Here is a 19,026-nt window from a genome sequence, read left to right as displayed (position 1 = left end):
CCATGAATGTTGTATAGAGCTGTTATCCCCATTTTTATGAGAGAAAACTCAAGGGATGAATAAATTTGCCAGAATTTCCAGTATTTTTTTTCCATATACTCACTACCCTTTATAAACTCTTTCTGTCAAGCTTTACCACTTAGCCATTCCCTAAACTTAATGCCCTTTCCCACCTCTTAAGTATCCTCATAATCATTCATGATGTACTCTTTCCTAAACTCCTGTATTCAAGAAACCTTATTCTTTTATAACTCAATTCAGTTATATTCTCCTTTGAGAATTCATCCCCTCCTTTATTAGTATTCTTTCTCTCTTCAGTTTTCCTTATGCTTATTTTTGTGCATGTTGAATCCTTCTAGTAGAATATAAGTTTTTTAAGAGTAGAGAGGGTGTTTTTCTATTTTATTTCCTAGGACTGTAATATCTAGTAGGTTCTTATCAAATAGTGGTTGAATTGATGAAAGACTATACTTATACAAAATATGGCTTAAAGGATATAAATTCAGTGTGTAAAGCATAATGCAATACAATTAGTATGTAGAGACTGGCCAATTCAATTAATAATAATAATAATAATAATAATAATAATAATAATAATAGAAATTTATATAGTGCCTACAATGTTCTAAAATCTGTGCTAAGCAATTATAATAATTTACTCATTCAAGCTTCAAAACAACCCTGAAAAAGTAGGTACTATGATTATTCCCATTACAGGAGTTAGATAACTTAACCTTTAACACACAGATAAGGGTACATCTGAGGCTGTATTTGATTTGAACTATCCCTGTAAATAGTCTTTACAGAAAACCAAATTTTGTTTAACTTAGTAGTATTTTGGTCTGCTTAGGATAAAATATGGCCAGATAATAGGGGAAAGCCTGAAGAGACTAGTTTTTTAAAGATTAGGAAAAAAAAATGTTTTTTCATGTACTTGAAAAATTTTCAGGTACTTGAAAAATTTATTGTCAGTTAATTTTTTCTAAATTTTGTTTTCAACTTAAGAAATAAAACAAACATTTAATAATAGCAAGAAGGAAAAAATATTCCTTTTATCAGTTCTTTCTCTGGATGCAGATATTTTTCCCTGCCATCTGGTTGTAAGTTTATTTTTCTGTAACAGATCCTTTCTTTGTAGATAGGGGAATGATAAACTTGAGCTTGAGCCTGCCTACAGATTCCTACAAGTTCCTTCAAACTGTAATCCACAGTGGTAAAATTTTATCCTATATTAAAGATCAGATTCTTTTTTTGATTTTGTTGCTATGATGACTAGGAAACTTAACATTTTCAATTGGAAATGTACTTTTTATGTCTTCATGGTACTTCCCTTAAATTTTCATGAGTATACTCTGAGCTGTGAACAAGTAGTTTTTTTTAGAAAATTAGGATAGTGGTCAGTCTGAAGCCTCAGACTCTAGAATATTAGGGAAGGGGTGGTATTGGAGGGGAAGTGTTAGAATTTAGGTCTCTTAAGAATCACTGGAGTCTAAGAATCATAGTTCTTAGAACTGAATTTGATTTATTTATTTAGTGATTTGATTACTTTTCTCTAAGGCCACAGATGTGATTGATTCCAAAATGGCAAAGGATAAAATCCCATTGGATGAAAAAGAGAACTCTGAAGAAAAATCTCTCCCAGCTCCACGAAAGAAACCTCCTTTGGAGGGCTTTGATAGTGTTGCCACAAATTTAAAAGAAGAACCATCAGATAATGGTCTTTCAAACTCTGTGCTAGGAGAAGCATCAGAAGAATCTGTTCCTGAAAATGTATCACCCAACACTACTTCCTCATTGGAAGATCAGGGAGAGGAAGTGGTCCCTGATTCCCAGGAAAACCCAACAACAGCAGCCTCAGTAGTGGTTGAACTTGAAGACATCCAAAATGCATTACAAAAGAATCAGTCGGAAGAACAGTCTGAAGCATCTTCAGAGCCTCAGGATCATTTCACTCAGTCAACAGAGAAAGTTGCTGACAGCAGTTCTGAGGAGGTAGAAATTGAAGTACCAGTAATAGACAGGCGGAATTTAAGAAGAAAGGCCAAAGGTTATAAAGGACCCATAAAGAAAAAAGCCAAACTAGCTTAAATGGTGGAAGAAATGGCAGTCTTAAAAATCCTCTTTGTAACAAAGTTGGTGTAGTTTTTTTATAATACAGCAGTTAACAAAACCACATGGGATAGAGGATAAACATTTGTTGTTCTAAAATTTCGAGTTGAAATGATTTGTTATGATGCATTTCTTTCCCTCCTGTAGGAATCAAGATTCACTATTCTTCCTAATTTTTTCTAGATATTTTCTGCACTATATATAAAAACCTTTTTTTAACCCACCACATTACTATTTTAGATCTCTAAATCAGTGTGATTTCATCTTTTAAAAAAAGAAACAAAAGATGACTAGCAGGTGGAGTTAAATGGCCATTTCCCCCTTTTTTTTTAACTATATACTTAGGCTGCTTTGAAAGAAACAGAATTTCCACTGCTTATCAAAGAAATCATCTTTTGTACTACAAGTTATACTTTTATACTGGGACATTTTCATACAAAATAATGTTTCACAATCTTCCTCTTAAATAACAAAATCCATTTCCAAACAGTTTTTAAAAAGATAGGAATGCTTAAGATGGCAACAACTAATCATAAAAAATATCACTAAAATGGAATTTAAAAAGGTAATCATCATCAAATGGCTGACAGCATGACTAGCAATTATATTAAGTCAAAGGTATATGTAAGCAGTGTTACTTTGGCTTCTGATTCTAATTATGGAAGTTTATTCCATTGATTTGTAAATGTGTTTGTGTACACACACACACACACACACACACACACACAAACACAATCCTGAGTCACACACACACATATTCCTGAGTCATTCTTCTATATTGTGATCTGAGACTCTCAGTGATAGGAGCATTAATCCTTTGGTGTTAACAAATTATATTTAAATTATATAAAATTTGTTATTTTGCTACAAATTATTTTTTTGTGGTCCCTAACACTTGAATTTATATCAAATGCAAATAGCCTTAAAGGGAGCTTCAGTTTTCACCCCAATCATATACTATATTAAAATTTCTTAATTGTGTACATCATTTCAAGATACTAGCTTTGGTTTCACTGGAGTTATACCTTTGATTGTATCAGGTAGAGATTTGTCCTGTGTGTCAGGACAAAAACATTAGGGATTAAGAATTACTCTTGAGTCCAGTTACCAGCCCAGTTGGGAGCATACCCTTTCCTTCTCCACCATTAAATCACATGAATTCTAGAGCAATGAAATCCTTTCACTGTCGTGAGGTCCCTTGACTTGATTATGGAACCTTAGTTTTAGAAATTTTTTTCTAACCTTGTCTCCCCATGGTTCTCAACTCATCTTGAGGGATGAGTCCTTCTCTATCAGAACATTTTCCTCCTATTGCCTTCTTCTGGCCTATAGCCCTTGGCAACTGTTTTGGGGTCTTGTTTTTGTCCCTCAATGATTTTTACTCACCTATCTTTATAGAATGGGTTTGATTTTAGTGTGAGCACGGCTGCAGCATATATAGATAAACCTGTAGTTATGAACTGTGCTGGAAGCTTCAGCCCTCACTCTGACCCTACATATTTCCCATTGTCCTGGTTAGTCTTGTAAGACAGATGGTGTGTTTCAACTCATGTAGTCAGTCATTGATGACCTGTTAGTTCCAAATTCAATCTAGGGAGTTAAGAATCTTTTGTACCTCCAAATTGTGACTTAATTATTATAATCTTTTCTATCAGAAATTAAAATAATCAAACCTCACATTAATTACTCTGACATTTTCAATGATATCTTGAATATACACATGTAGTTTAGAAAGCAGTAGATAAATTAGGACAGGAAGCCCATTGTATGGTGAATGTGAAAAACCATTTGACCCATCTGGGTTTAGATTTTGTTTTGATTCTGTATCATTATTTGAGGAACTGAAGTTCCAGTTGGGAAGCTTTTTTTCAATCTATATTTAGATAATATTGATTAAACCCTGATTTTTTTTTTACCTTTTGGGGGCTTATATTTGAGAACAAGAATCTAAAATTGCAGAGATCAGAGGTATTCCAGGCAAGCAAACTATTGAACTATTGAATACTTTTTAGGATTTTGAACACACTCTGCCCTTTCTTGTGTTCACAGTTTATTAATCAAAATGAGCCAAATTTTCATCCATTTATCTGTTTTCTCAATGGTTATTAAATAAAAAATCTCAAATGACTAAGACTAATAATGGTGTATGAATCAAAGATAAGCAGTACCATTCCATAGTTAAGTGGTAATTAAAATGGTTCTAGAGACATTCTGGATAAATGAATCATTTTATAGCCTTCAAAGAGTAAGTGTCCTCAAATTGGGAATCAAGCCTGATTGGTTAATGAGAGAATGAATTGTAGCTGAACTTAATCTAAAATTGCAGAGATCAGAGGTATTCCAGGCAAGCAAACTATTGAATTATTGAATACCTTTTAGGATTTTGAACACACTCTGCCCTTTCTTGTGTTCACAGTTTATTAATCAGAATGAGCCAAATTTTCAGCCATTTATCTGTTTTCTCAATGGTTATTAAATAAAAAATCTCGAATGACTAAGACTAATAATGGTGTATGAATCAAAGATAAGCAGTACCATTCCATAGTTAAGTGGTGATTAAAATGATTCTAGAGACATTCTGGATAAATGAATCATTTTATAGCCTTCAAAGAGTAAGTGTCCTCAAATTGGGAATCAAGCCTGATTGGTTAATGAGAGAATGAATTGTAGCTGAACTTAAAAAGCTATTTAATTCTTGAGTTAACCCTTGGGTTGGGCAATACATTCAAAGAAGTAATGTTCAACCCAAGCCTGGGTGGGATCTGAAGAAATCAATCTCATTAGCAGCAGTGTCCTTCAAGAGACTGAACTTTTCAGTTTAGAACTTTAGAAAAAAAGGGGAAAATTTGTATCTGTCCAAATCATTGGTTATTATTAATCATTTTTTTCATTCCCTCATTTGATCGAGCCTCCTCAATGATTCAAATTGATATGACAAACACTTCACCAAGTTTTTCTAAGTATGGGACTTATGAGGGGGACAATATAACCTGGCCAGGTTAGATTGACTGGCACATTGACAAAATCAGAGGGGGCTGTCTTGATAAATAGACCTTACAGATAAAAGACAACAGTAACAGTCTTGTCCCTCTGATTTTTTTTTTTGGGGGGGGGGACACTTGATAACAGGTCTATGGTTTGGGTATGGTTTTAGAGCAGTGCTTTTCTCTGCCTACAAAACTGGTCTTAACACGATTTACTTTGCCAATAACCAGATCAAATAATGAAAGTCAACTCAAAACATATCTCTATTATTAGAAAAATCAAAATTAAAACCTTTTAGACCAGGAGATTAATTTTGAGTTGACCAACTATCATCTTGAGATGTATATAATAAATGAAAATCAGATACAGAAAATTAGAACCCAGTTTTTATATTTGACATTACTCATTTCCCCCATTAGTAGGATGACATTCTGCTAAGGTTAATAACAATGCTTTTTATAAGAAGATGAATTCTAATGAAAAAATGAATTCATTTAAAGTTGCCAGATTAACTTCAATTGAAACAAAAGGCTTCAGGATGGTATAATTAAACCAGGATGGTAAATTATAATTAAAAAAATCACACTTCGATCAATTTCAAAATAGTGCATCTCAAATAAGTTGCCATAAATTATTCTAACAATTGCACTAAAATTCCTTAAAACTGAAGATATTTCTGATTTAGTCTTTTTTTGTTTGTTTTTGAAAGGCAGTAGGTTAAGTGACTTGCCCAAGGTCATACAGCTAGGTAATTATCAAGTGTCTCAGGCCAGATTTGAACTCAGGTCCTCCTGACTCCAGGGCAAATGCTCTATCCACTTTGCCACCTAGCTACCCTGATCTAGTCTTAATAATAGAATATGGGTTGTTGAATCAAAACCCAATCATCTTTAACATGTTTTGAAATATTTAAAGACCTTATTTTATGCAGAAATATAAATAACTATGCCAGACAGACAGTAAGGAAATTGAGTCAGAAGAATCCTACCTCAATCTATGCTAAGAGTCATTCTTCCAGCCTTTCTTAGAATAACACATGCAGTTCATAGTTATAAAATGTATAGGATTGCTGGCATCATAAATAGTCTTAATAATATTTCTTGGTGGTCAGACTTGGAGTCAGACTCAGAATAATATCACAGTATCATGAAGGACATAAATAACAAGTTCCAGTAATCAGAGCATCTGGGGGATTCAGGTCTCAATCATATATCCTAGGTTACAATTATGGATTATAATCTTACATTGTCAACAGGAAAAGTTTCATTATGAAAAATCACAGCCTATCTTGATATACCTAATACTCATGGTAAGTAGATGTTTTTCACGTGTAAGTTAAATGTTACACAAATGATTTTGCTTTAAATTGATTAATAACAGACTTGTGGTGGAATGTATAAATATAATCTAAATTATACTTAGAAAACATGAAAAGTTGTATGTAGTAAAAAACATTCAGTTATTAACCACATTTAAATAGGCAAAACACAGACTATTGCCCTCAGAATCTCTTTAAACAATGGGGACATCCAACTTAAAGATGACTTAAGTAGTTTGGATGCACTTTAGTATACATGCTCTAATCCCAAATTAAATAAAAAAAACATTTTCCAATAAGGTCACACAAGATAGTTCATAAATTACTACTCTTCACTGTCATAATAAAAGAGATTTAGACTTTAATCTCTCAACTTAATAAATTTATATTTCATTTCACAAGCTTCTTTACTTTGTCTAATTATACTCATTCTGAAAGAATATGATATTTTAGGAACTGAATCATATATATATGACAAGTTCAACCACTACTTTAAGTCTTGTCTAAGCCATAGAATGACAAATTCAAATTAAAACAGATCTTTCCCACTTTCAGCTCGTTACATTAATTCAGATGTTTTAGGATTAATTTAATAACTAATAGATTCACTGTTGCAATAGCAAATTTCTACTATGTCTACCCTGGTAATAGAAATTTGCTAAGAGTTGTAAGCAGGGATATGGTTGTAACAGCATCAAAACTTCTCTAGGCCTATAAATAGCCAACATAATGGAATCAGGTGGACAGTTTTAGAGCTCATATCGTTTCCATTGAATTGCTGACATTTTTAACCATTTAAGGCCAGTCCAAAGACACAACAAATCTGGGAATGAAACTCCAAAAAGAATATTCAGGATCCCAAAAAAACTTTTTCCTTAAGCAATAAAATCTAAGCAATCACAGTAGGTCTGCACACAATAGTTATCAATATCAAATTATTGCAATAAATTTACTTGGAAATAAAATTTATTAGGCCTTCTAAAAATCACACAAGTTCTTTTCAAAAGATTTTTTAACTTAAACATTTATTCCTAAAAGTATTTCCCATTCTTAAAACAGCTTAAATTTATTCTGATGTTAAGATAATTACTAGGAAGTAAATTAGTTGGAAACCTGAAACTGACAAATATAATGATCTTTTTTTTTTGCAAGACAATAGGGTTAAGTGATTTGTCCAAGGCCACACAACTAGGTATTTATTAAATGTCTGAGGCAAGATTTTTAACTCCGGTACTCCTGACTCCAGGACCAGTGCTCTATCCACTGTGCCACCTAGCTGCCCCCTATAATAATCTTTAAAATTAGAATTTATCAGAACTTAGTGTAAATTGTCATTAAGTAACATAAATTTACAAAGTCATAAAATAAATTTCTAATCACAAATTCCTAAGTAGCACCCCCCACCCCAGGAGTTAAAAGAAGTTTACAATGAGGAAGAGATTTGAGTTTTTCTAAGCCCAAAAAAACTCCTCAATTATATTAGCCTTTTCATAATAGCAGAGTTTACCAGACCTTTACAAATTTACCAAATAACCTTATCTTTTGTCTTTTCCTAATGTAATAATACACTAGAAATTAATTCTGGAAGCCCACATAATGAATATGTCATAGTTCACTCTAAAACTTTCCAATTGCTGTAAACCTTCAAATCAATTTACACATATTCATGTTTCCTCTAGTTCTTTAAAGAGCTAGATAAATTATAGTTTGAAATCATACTTATTAACATAAGATTAGCTAAAGGTGTGCTGAATTAAAACATTCTAAGTTGAACTGCTACTTTTGACAATGAAAGCTAAGGAATTTGATTTAAAACTAGCAGTGTGTGACCAGTTTTCCCTGGAAGACTGGTAACTTTTTCTAAGGGAGTTAAGTAAATTGAACAATATCAGGAAATATTTAAGATTTTTAAATAATAATTACAGATCATAACCATTTTTTTAAACCAAAGGTAATAGGTATATAGTATTAGATTTGATAAGGCTTCCTACAGATTTTTCCTGAAAAGTGGGTGGACTTTATTCCCTATGAACACTAATTACAGACTGATTTTTAAAAATCTTTTTCTTTACATCTTCTAGTTCTAAAGTCAAATCCCTATTTTGGAGTTTAAAATACTGATATCCTAACTAACTCAGTTACTAATCTGCTGATTTTTTAAAACATATTTACATTAGTTTTTTTACAATTAAATCTATCACCAAAAGAATTAGAGTTCATATTTCTAGTAATATTTATAATAAATTGTTATGCACAATTTGGGTTAAGTTGACTTACAACAAATTTTCTGACCCAGTATAATAGTGATATTAATGCACATCTAGATTTTTTTTTTTAGTTTTTGCAAGGCAATGGGGTTAAGTGGCTTGTCCAAGGCCACACAGCTAGGTAATTATTAAGTGTCTGAGGTCAGATTTGAACTCTGGTACTCCTGACTCAAAGGCCACTGCTCTATCCACTGCGCCACCTAGCTGTCCCTGGATCTATTTTTCAAACAGTATCAACAGTATTATAATTTCAGTGACTTAGTATTATATTTTACATAAGGGCTATTTAATCCAAGCATTTTATGGGATTCATTTCCAGCTAATCTAATGCCAAAGATTTTAAAGGGACAATATATATAAGAAATTTGAATCATAACAAATTCTATCACACTTAGCATTGCTCATCAGATTTCCCCCAAACCCCTATTAGACCATCTGAAATTGCAGTGTGGAACAAGAGGGGCTTGGAACATGTGACATATATCCTCCATTTTGATTCCCAACTTATTAACAGGCTTGTCTGCCTATTTGACAACAGAAACATTTTTCCAAATTAAAGATTAACTCACCCTCCTTACTGTTCCTTATCTTTTAGAATCTGAAGAGAATTAAGTCTTAATAATTTACAAATCAAGTATGCTGTATTAAATCTTTCACCAAGGTTACTTATAAAAACAATTTTTACAATGTTAATATGAATTTTTTTTTTCAAGTTTTAAACATTGCCCTGATGTCAGATATATTCAGAGGGCAAAGATAGTCTCCTAAATTTAGTTTTAAAATAACCTACAAACATTGGCTTTGGAATCCAATTAAAACTGAATTCATTCAACTTGGGAGTAACAAAAAAAACTGCAACCTTATTTACTTTTCCCTCATCAACTCTTGCTATGGTGAATGAAGATCTTTATTGGTTAATAAATCCAAGAGAGAACAGAGAAATCAATTATCTGTAAAACTCCTGAGTCTTAGCTATTTCAGCCATCCCTACCTCATATTGGCCATATCCTATGAAAAGACAAAACAGACAAAAGCAGACTGAAATCAAAATAGCCTGGGAGAGCTTAAAAAGCCTGCCTTTTCTTTTACTTACCCCTGTGCCTCCTGTTTCTGTTCAGAACAGATTTATTTTCCCCAGAACCACATCCAATACTATAATTCCTTCCTAAAATCTTTCCGATACACCTTTAGCCTGAAAGGCTTTTCTCAAAAGCCTCGGGCAGAATATTCAGTTGTTCTCCAAGACTCATGGTTTTTACAAGACTTGGTACTCTTATGAATTGCCTGTTTCATTGAACCTGCTTAGAGCTCTCAATGAAACTTAATTGCCAGAAAGTGATGCCTGCTTATTAATTTTAAAATTAGGAGGACTGAAATGGCCAGACTTTCAGTCTCAAAGTGGACCCCCTACTTTCTCAGGTGGCTCCTCATATCTATGGCAGATCACCCCTAACACCCACAAAACTCATTTTAAAAACAGGACTTCTTTTCAAAGCTCTCTTCAGCAGAAGCTTTCATCTGTTTTCAAACTTTCCCTCCATAAATCTGTTCAAGAGAACCCCATGCTGTTGAGAGTGAAAAGAGAGCTGTGGTGTTAACAAATATCCACAAAACAGATAAAATTTAATTACTGATAACAGACAGAGCCAGATCACAGCCAGAATCTTAGCAAAAGAACTCTCCTTGTCGAGAACTCTTATGTGGGCCCAGAATTGGGGATGTTTTTTGATTAATAATCTAGGGTGCAAGGCTTTCGATCCCATTGTGGTTGCCATAACTGTTGATTAAAAAGGTTTGAGAGAAACAGTTTCTGGCTAATTTAATTATTTAATTAATAAAGCCAGCACATTTACTACAAGGATGGTCATTTGACTATCTCTCTTAGACCAAAGAGTACAGTTTATATATATCCTTCAAAGAATAGGTATTCCTCAGGTTAGAAATCAACTCTGATGATTAACAATGACAGAAATGAATATTACAATGAGAGGCTGAACCTGAACTTAGATTAAGTTATTTACATCTTAACACCTGTATTAAGCAATCTATTCAAAGAATTTATATTCAACCCAAGCTGAGTAGAACACAACAGCTACAGGGTAGAGTCTGAACAAGAAAGTCCAGTTTCATTATCAGCAATGTCCTTCAAGAGAGTGAATTTTTCAAATCAGCAATTTAGAAAAAAGGGGGAAAGCCTGGATCCCCTCAAAACCTGAGAATTAAAAATCTTTTCTTATATGTTTTATAATAGTCTGATTAGGAACATTTTAAGACTTTCACAAAGGATGCCAGTTATTTAAGATCTGTTAGTAGATTGGTCTAAATTTTGAATCCATGATTTCCTTTTTTTTGTAGTAAATTTTAAAATCTTGTGTTCTTACAGTTCAATGGTGTAAATTTTTAGATATTTTCTTTATTCTTAATTTTCTTAGTGAACCACACAATGTTCTTAGAATACTTAATACTTTGATTTGCTTATAAAGTGTGTGGGTGGTCCTTTGGGAGTCTACCTCCTTTGTTAGTTGTGTTCATTGTGCGCAGTCATTAAGTTTACAAACCTGAAAATTAGAAAGCTGCATTGATTTGAAATGTTTTATCAACCAATAGTTTGTATATGATCACTGGGGCTTAGAAATGTAAACCTATTCATGATTTTTTAAAAAAACTCTTCTATACTTCAAGTGAATTGTAAGCAATTTTTTTTTAGGTTTTTGCAAGGCAAATGGGGTTAAGTGGCTTGCCCAAGGTCACACAGCTAAATAATTATTAAGTGTCTGAGGCCGGATTTGAACTCAGGTACTCCTGACTCCAGGGCCAGTGCTCTATTCACTGTTCTACCTAGCTGCCCCAGATAAAGCAACTCTTAAGTCCAGAGAAGTTTTTGTTTTATTTTTCATAGTGTACATACTACTACCAATTTAAATACTGTTTTCTTTATAAGCAGTATTGTCTTGAAGCTAAAATATGAGGAAGGTTATGTCAACTTCAACCAGTAATTTTTATGTAGAATGACTTAAAATGGGTGAATTTGACAGCTAAAAAACCCTGACAGTTTTACTTTTATTAAAGAATTTTATGGACTTAATTAGATACTTTAAGCTTTCTTATGAGGGAGTATACAAAATTTTGCAGTTATGGAGAATTGAATGTAATGCAAATTGCAATCCAAGTGTCATTTGTTGTGTTTTCTGTTGAATGTCTCTTCATGCCCTAATGATCCTTTGTGCATTTGGGTTTCTTTCCTAAAATATTCTTATATTTTCTTTGAGTTTAGAAGGGGCTTCAGGTCTATATGTATATGTATGTATGTGTATGTGTGTGTGTGTGTGTGTGTGTGTGTGTGTGTTTATATATACACACATTCATACTTTAAAATTATATAAATCCAAATGCTTTTAGTTAAAAACAATACTTCCAGAAAAAACTTTAAAATCATGATGAAAATCCTAGTTATTTCAGAGTATATATGTCAAGAGAGTTTGATATTTATAGCATCTTTGACATCATTAGAGTAGGGAAAGGGACCATTTTGGTTTTTTAAAAAAATTGTAGCTTAATCTAAACATTATAATTTTAACTTCTAAGACACTTGACTTTAACATTTCTAATGTTTCATGCACTGCAAAGAATTATATTGTGGTAAACATCCTGGTGCTCAATGGGGTTATATTCAGCATAGAACTGAGACTATTGGGACACAACTTGAAATGCCTTTTATGTGTTTGAAAGTTGTCTGTTTACACAGATTGGAAATGAATTCTCTTTGTATTTGGAACCATGTTTAGGTATTACATATTTATCTTGTCTTCTTTATGTGTTTTGCTTTACTAACTGGAATGAAGAGATCTTGAGGTTTGTTTATATCAGCAGTCAAATTGGAATAGTACTCAATGTAAATAATTTCATCAGCATGATTTAACTGTGGAATAGTATTTTAGAAATTTAAAAGTATTCAGCATTAAATTTGTCTTCCTTTTTGATTAGGAGCAGAACAGTGTTTAACTAGTGCTTTAGTCTCAGTTATGAATGAGACTACAGTTAAATATTTTGTACTTTGTTCTAATGTGGGGGGGCTTAGAAACATTTGCTGCTGTACTTACTGCCTTCTTCAAGGCTTTCTTTGCACCTTAGAAGATATTAATTAAAGGGGGTAAATATTACATAAATTAATTTGCTTTATTTGATAGCTATGGTTCTCAAGAAGCCAACCTTGAAATATGCTTTCCCTTCAAACACAAGGCTCACAACTGAACACAACTTCTATGCAGCAGCAACATGTGTTTCATATAGTAGTTCAATTAGATCTACACATTACTTATCATGACAAAAGTACCTGTTAAGATCCCCTTGTAAGCAATAAAGATTAGTCCAAGTTTCAGCTTCTGTGCTTTATTCTAAAATAAGTGATTTTTGTTATGTTGACTCTTCATTAACAGAAAATAACTTTTTCATAAGCTTCTTTAGGAGTTTTATAGACTTGTACTTATCTTTATAAATCTTATTGAAGATATGTTACTATTTACAATGATTAAGTCTTGTTTTGGAGTGTTTAAGTTGCTTTACTTTCAAAGTACTAGGTTTTTTGGCTTCTGTTGTTTTTTTTTAGTGTTTGAAACTTAATTAAATCTGTATTTTATAATTGTTTTCTGATTTGTTTTCAGATTCTCTTTATTTGGTGGTTTTCTTGGCTGGGCTTATCATGAAAAAAAATGATTCATTCATTTTTTTTTTCAACTACCTATGATAACATCCTTGTTTAATTGTGCTGCAGATTAAAAAAAATAAAGTGAATGTAAATTTAATTTGCAGCCTATCTCCACATTAATTAAGGTGGTATATAAGGGAAAGCATTTTTAACCTGATTCCTTGGATTACAAAAATAGCAAAAAAAATGTTTTGCCTGAATTATCTGGAAAAATGCGTTGCTTCTATACTATCACAGGTTGGGAATTATGATTTTCATGCATCTTATTTAAATCTAATTTATAGATACAATCTTTGACACTAAGGAACATTTATAATCCACAAATAAAACTTCATTAAAATGAATTTTAACTGGGGGTCAGGATGGAATTTAAATACTCATTTTTACTAGCTCTGAGTGAATGACTATATTTCTTGAAATAATTATCTATAAAATGAAATAATAAATATGATTTCCCCCCTAGGGTTATCATGAATACTAAATGAGATAATATTTGTAGAGTGCTTTGCAAAGCTATTCATTTTATTTTTGACTTTTATAATTTTCCCCCAATCTCACTTCCCTCTCCAACTCCCCCACAGAAGGCAGTCTTTACAGTTTCCATGCTATATACATTAATCAAAATTTAATGTGTTGAGAGAAAAATCATATCCTTAAGGAAAAAAATAAAATGAAAGAGAGCAAAATTACATAATACAGAAGATAACTTTTTAAAAAAATTAAATGTAATAGTCTTTGGTCTTTGTTTATCCAAAGAAAGAATTGTGAAGTTTAAACAAAGATGGTATTCTCCATCGCAGATACCCTAAAATTGTCCCTGATTATTGCATTGATGGAATGAGCAAGTCCATTAAGGTTGATGATCACCCCCATATTGATGTTAGGGTGTACAATGTTCTTCTGGTTCTGCTTGTCTTGCTCAGCATCAGTTTATGCAAATATTTCCAGGCTTCTCTGAATTCCCATCTCTCCTGGTTTCTAATAGAACAATAGTGTTCCATAACATACATATCCCACAATTTGTTCAGCCATTCCCCAGTTGATGGACATTCACTCAATTTCCAATTTTTGCAAAGCTTTTTAAATGTAATCTGATATTATTACTCTAGTAGATTTTTTCATTCATTTACATGTGCTTATTGAAGATCTACAATGTACATATTATATATAATATAAAATGTGTGCCTTTAAGAAGTGCACATTTAAATCAATCAGCATATTCTAATGGTCAGATGAAGTATGAGAACAATTAAATGCTACAGAAGTTTACAAATTTTTTTTGGATTTCCCAAGGCAGTGGTGTTAAGTGACTTGCCCAAGGTCACACAGCTAAGCAAATATTAAATTTCTGAAGTTGGATTTGAACTCAGGTTCTTCTGACTCCAAGGCTGCTCCTAACACTGCACCACCTAGTTGCCCTGGAAGACTAAAATGTTGATGTGCAAGGAGAAGTTTTCATGGTGGCATTAGAGTTTGAGTTGGGCCTTGAAAAGAGGGTAGGCCAAGAATTTAGGTGAGCAGGGAGGTTGGTCCAGGGTTAGGATGAGTAAAGTTGCTGAGAAGTGATTAAACTTTTAAACAAGAATATAGCTTGTTTCAAATGGAAAGCTTTAATGTTGAGTGAATATTGAGAGATGAACCCACTAAAATCCATATAGATAGTATTAGGCTCTAAGTCCAAAACTGAGAAGCTCTGGCTTTTTCTGGGGAAGAGAGCCATAGAAAGATTTTTTTAAAAATGTTTTCAATTAGATTTTAATCTGGTTCAAGGCTACTCTCTGGAGTGTTGCTGGCACTTTCTCCTGTGAGCTGCAAGTTTAACATCTTTACACTGTGTTCTAGCTTCCCTGTTCCGCACTCACTCCTCAATATTTATCTTCTTATCTTTGCCAGTCTCAAAGGTGTGAGATAAAAATCACAAAGTTGCTTAATTTGCATTCCTCTATTATTCATTTAAACTATATGTTTTGGGTTTTTTTGCAAGGCAAATGGGGTTAAGCAGCTGGCCCAAGGCCACACAGCTAGGAAATTATTAAGTGTCTGAGGCTGGATTTGAACCCAGGTACTCCTGACTCCAGGGCCGGTGCTTTATCCACTACACCACCTAGCTGCCATAAGACTATATGGTTTTCATATGATTTGGAAATATGTTAAGCATACTCTTAACATAGAATACAAAGCTAATTTCAATGACTCATTTTTTCTGATCCCTATGGTTTTTCTACCTGCTGGCCTTCATGTATCATCTGCAGCTTCTACAAAACTTCCATTTACAGTAATTTCTAATGTCATCTAGAGATGGAGAAAGTCTCCATGTGGATGGGATAGTTGTAGAACTTCCCTCTAACAAGTCCCACCCCCATATTAAATGAGTTGTTAGGCTTTGTAAGTTTGATAATCATCCTCTCTTGAGACATCTTCCTGTCACTACTAGATCAGACTGTAATTACCTTGCCTTCAGTCACTCTGTTCATCGATTAATTCCACATTGTTGCCAACAATAATAGATTTGCTCAAAAAACCTTCACTAGCTTCACATATTTCTAAACAGGCTTGTAAAGGGAGCTGTAGTGAGTAAAATTCATATACCAAGATACATAGAAATCTTTTCTCTAAATTACGGCATTAAAAAGAATTCTCTGAGCACTGAGAGGATTTTACATTAGTTGTTGCCCAGACCATTCATTTCTTCATTTCCCACAGCTGCAGGCTTTTGGATTCCTCCATTATGCTCCCAGGAGGGCACAAGATTATGCTTGGATTAGAGTCCCTCCTCACCTCTCTTATAATCCTTAGTTTCATTTAAAGCTTCAATTTTTGTATATATGAACACCTGACAACTGAACTAGGGAAACTTTTTTTTTTTAGGTTTTTGCAAGGCAAATGGGGTTAAGTGGCTTGCCCAAGGACACACAGCTAGGTAATTAAGTGTCTGCTGCTGGACTCCAGGGCTAGTGCTCTATCCACTGTGCCACTTAGCCGCCACAAGTGAACTAGGGAAACTTAAGAAAATCCTTGACCCCAGTTAGTAATTGGGGCAACTTACACAGGCAGAAAGAAACCTATGAATCGTTGTATATATATTAATTGTTCCATCTCATTGTACTAAGTACTTCTGAGTATGTTTGGGCTGCAAAATCAGTTTTAAAAATTTAAACATTGATTTTTCTTCATTCTCACTTCCCATCTTCTTCCCCTGCCTTAATATTGGGGAAAAAAGGAAGCAAAATATTTGTTTAAAATATGGGTCTCTGGGGGTGCCTGGGCTCTGGACAGTACAAGTGGTTTCCAGACTTCCCAACCTAGGGATCACCACACACAACTTGGAAGATCATCAGGAAACCTCCTAGAGTGATTGTGGGAGCCCAGGCCAGTGTGGCCCTCATTTCTTGTGTCTGGGAAATGAAAGCAGGCCCCCTGGAACCACTGAGTGGGTAGCTGCCTGGCAGATGCATCTAGAGTGCTCAGCCCATAGAGGGTAAGGAGATGGGGGGTGGGTCTCTCCACCATTCCTGGGTTAGGATTCTGGTGATCTGTCCAGACTCTAGTCCAGTCTGGGGCCCCCTATTGCCACAGCAGAACAAGAACCCTCCTTACAGTTCTAGGGCAGAGGGGAGTGCTTATGGCCATCCATAGATCAGACCACAGACCAGGAGAGCAATCAGCCTCTCGTAAGACCTTGAAGGAATTGAGGTCTTTGCAGGGCTGTCCCAGTAACACTCAAAAGCTTGGGAAATGCCTCTAAACCAGGGTATAGACTGGGGAATGAGTAAACAGAAAAAAAGAACCTGACCACAGATAATTATTTTGGTCCCATGGAGAATCAAAAGCACACTCAGAAGATGATAAAGTTTCTGTATCCAAAGACTTCAAGAAAACTAGGGATTGGTCTCAGGCTATGGATGAGCTCAAAAAAGATTTGGAAAAGTAAGGGAGAGTGAGGAAAAATTGGGAAAAGAAATGCGAGTGATGCAGGAAAATCATGAAATCCAAGTTAGCAGTTTGGTCAAGGAAATAGAAAAATTACCAAAGAAAATATGTTAAAACCAGTTTATGTCAAATAGAAAAAGCAGTCCAAAAGATCAATGAGGGGGGCAGCTAGGTGGCGCAGTGGATAAAGCACTGGCCCTGGAGTCAGGAGTACCTGGGTTCAAATCCGGTCTCAGACACTTAAATTACCTAGCTGTGTGGCCTTGGGCAAGCCACTTAACCCGGTTTGCCTTGCAAAAAAAATAAAAAACCTAAAAAAAAAAGATCAACGAGGAGAATGCCTTAAAAAGCAGAATTGGCCAGATGGAAAAGGAGATAAGAAAGCTCTCTGAAGAAAATAACTACTTTAAAAGCAGAATGGAGGGGCGGACCCAAGATGGCAACATGAAGGGATCAAGTCTTAGGAGCTCTCTGATAAAAACTCATAAACTAAGGACTCTAACTAAACTTTCGAGAGACAGAACCCACAAAGGGACCCAGTGAGGCAGTTCTCCTACTCAAGGTAACCTGGAAAAGAGCAGAAAGGCCCTGCTCCCAGGGGCTGGAGGGGCGGCCCGCCAGAGCCAAAGAACTTCAGCCTCCTGGAGGCAGCCCCAGGGTGCTGGGAGCCTCAGCTCACAGCAGCGGGGGAGTCTCCTGAGCTGCACCCTGGGGAGCACTGGCACAAAGTGGGGGACCTCTGCCAGAGCAAGCACGTGGAGTCCAGCCCTCAGGGTACACAGCCAGCAGCCTAGACCCGGAAACAGAAGCAGGTGGAGCTGGTAAGCAGGAGCACCCAGGGCATGAGCCCATTGAGCTGAGGGAGGGGAGTGAAGAGAGACTGCAGAGCTCTGTCCTCTGCCCCTGGAACAGGACTCTGGGGCTCTGACCACATTCAGATCCTGATCGCAGTCTAGCCCCCCGCCCCCACCTCAGCCCCATGGCAGGTGGGGGGCACTTATGGTCATTCACAGACCAAGAGGGAGGACAGAACCTCACACACTGAGACCCTTGTGGGAGTGTCCCAAAAGCTCAGGAAGCACCCCCAAAAAACAGGCTTAGGCTGGGAAAATGAACAAAGAAACAAGAGGAAGACCATTGAGAAATATTTTGCAACTGAGCCCAAGAAGGATCAACATACTCAGTCTGAAGATGAGGAAGCACAAGCTCCTGCATCTAAAGACTCCAAGAAAAAACAGAAATTGGGCTCAGGCTATGATAAAGAGCTCAAAAAAGACTTTGAAAATCAAATGAGGGAGTTGGAAGAAAAACTGGGAAAAGAGAGAGATGCAGGAAAAACATGAAAATGAAGTCAGCAGCTTAGTCAAGGAAATCCAAAAGAATGCTGAAGAAAATAGCATGCTAAAAACTAGCTTAGGTCAAATGGACAAAACAGTTCAAAAAGTTATTGAGGAGAAGAATGCTTTAAAAAGAATTGGCCAGATGGAAAAAGAGATAAGAAAGCTCTCTGAGGAAAACAAATCCTTCAGACAAAGAACAGAACTCGGGGAGATTGATGAATTTACAATAAATCAGGACTCAATACTTCAAAACCAAAAGAATGAAAAATTAGAAGAAAATGTGAAATATCTCATGGAAAAAACAACTGATATGGGCTTGGGAAAGATAATTTAAAAATTATTGGAATACCTGAAAGTCATGATCATGAAAAG

The 19,026-nt window shown here is 34.8% G+C and overlaps 1 protein-coding gene across 6 annotated transcripts in view; it reads left to right on the top strand.

Annotated features, from left to right (window-relative positions):
* FAM169A (family with sequence similarity 169 member A) overlaps positions 1 to 2,208 on the top strand; it is a 59,701-nt gene extending 57,493 nt beyond the window's left edge. For all 6 annotated transcript variants that reach the window (XM_074204254.1, XM_074204253.1, XM_074204252.1 and 3 more), the window contains one exon: positions 1,558 to 2,208. In XM_074204254.1, the coding sequence (XP_074060355.1) occupies positions 1,558 to 2,088 (531 nt within the window). In that variant the 3' untranslated portion in view covers positions 2,089 to 2,208. The remainder of the gene's footprint in view (positions 1 to 1,557) is intronic.
* Positions 2,209 to 19,026: the final 16,818 nt, after the last annotated feature.

Source organism: Macrotis lagotis, chromosome X (genome assembly GCF_037893015.1).
Source record: "Macrotis lagotis isolate mMagLag1 chromosome X, bilby.v1.9.chrom.fasta, whole genome shotgun sequence".
Classification (NCBI taxonomy): Eukaryota; Metazoa; Chordata; class Mammalia; order Peramelemorphia; family Peramelidae; genus Macrotis; species Macrotis lagotis.
Note: the sequence above shows the minus strand (reverse complement) of the source record. Positions and strands in the feature narration are given on the sequence as shown.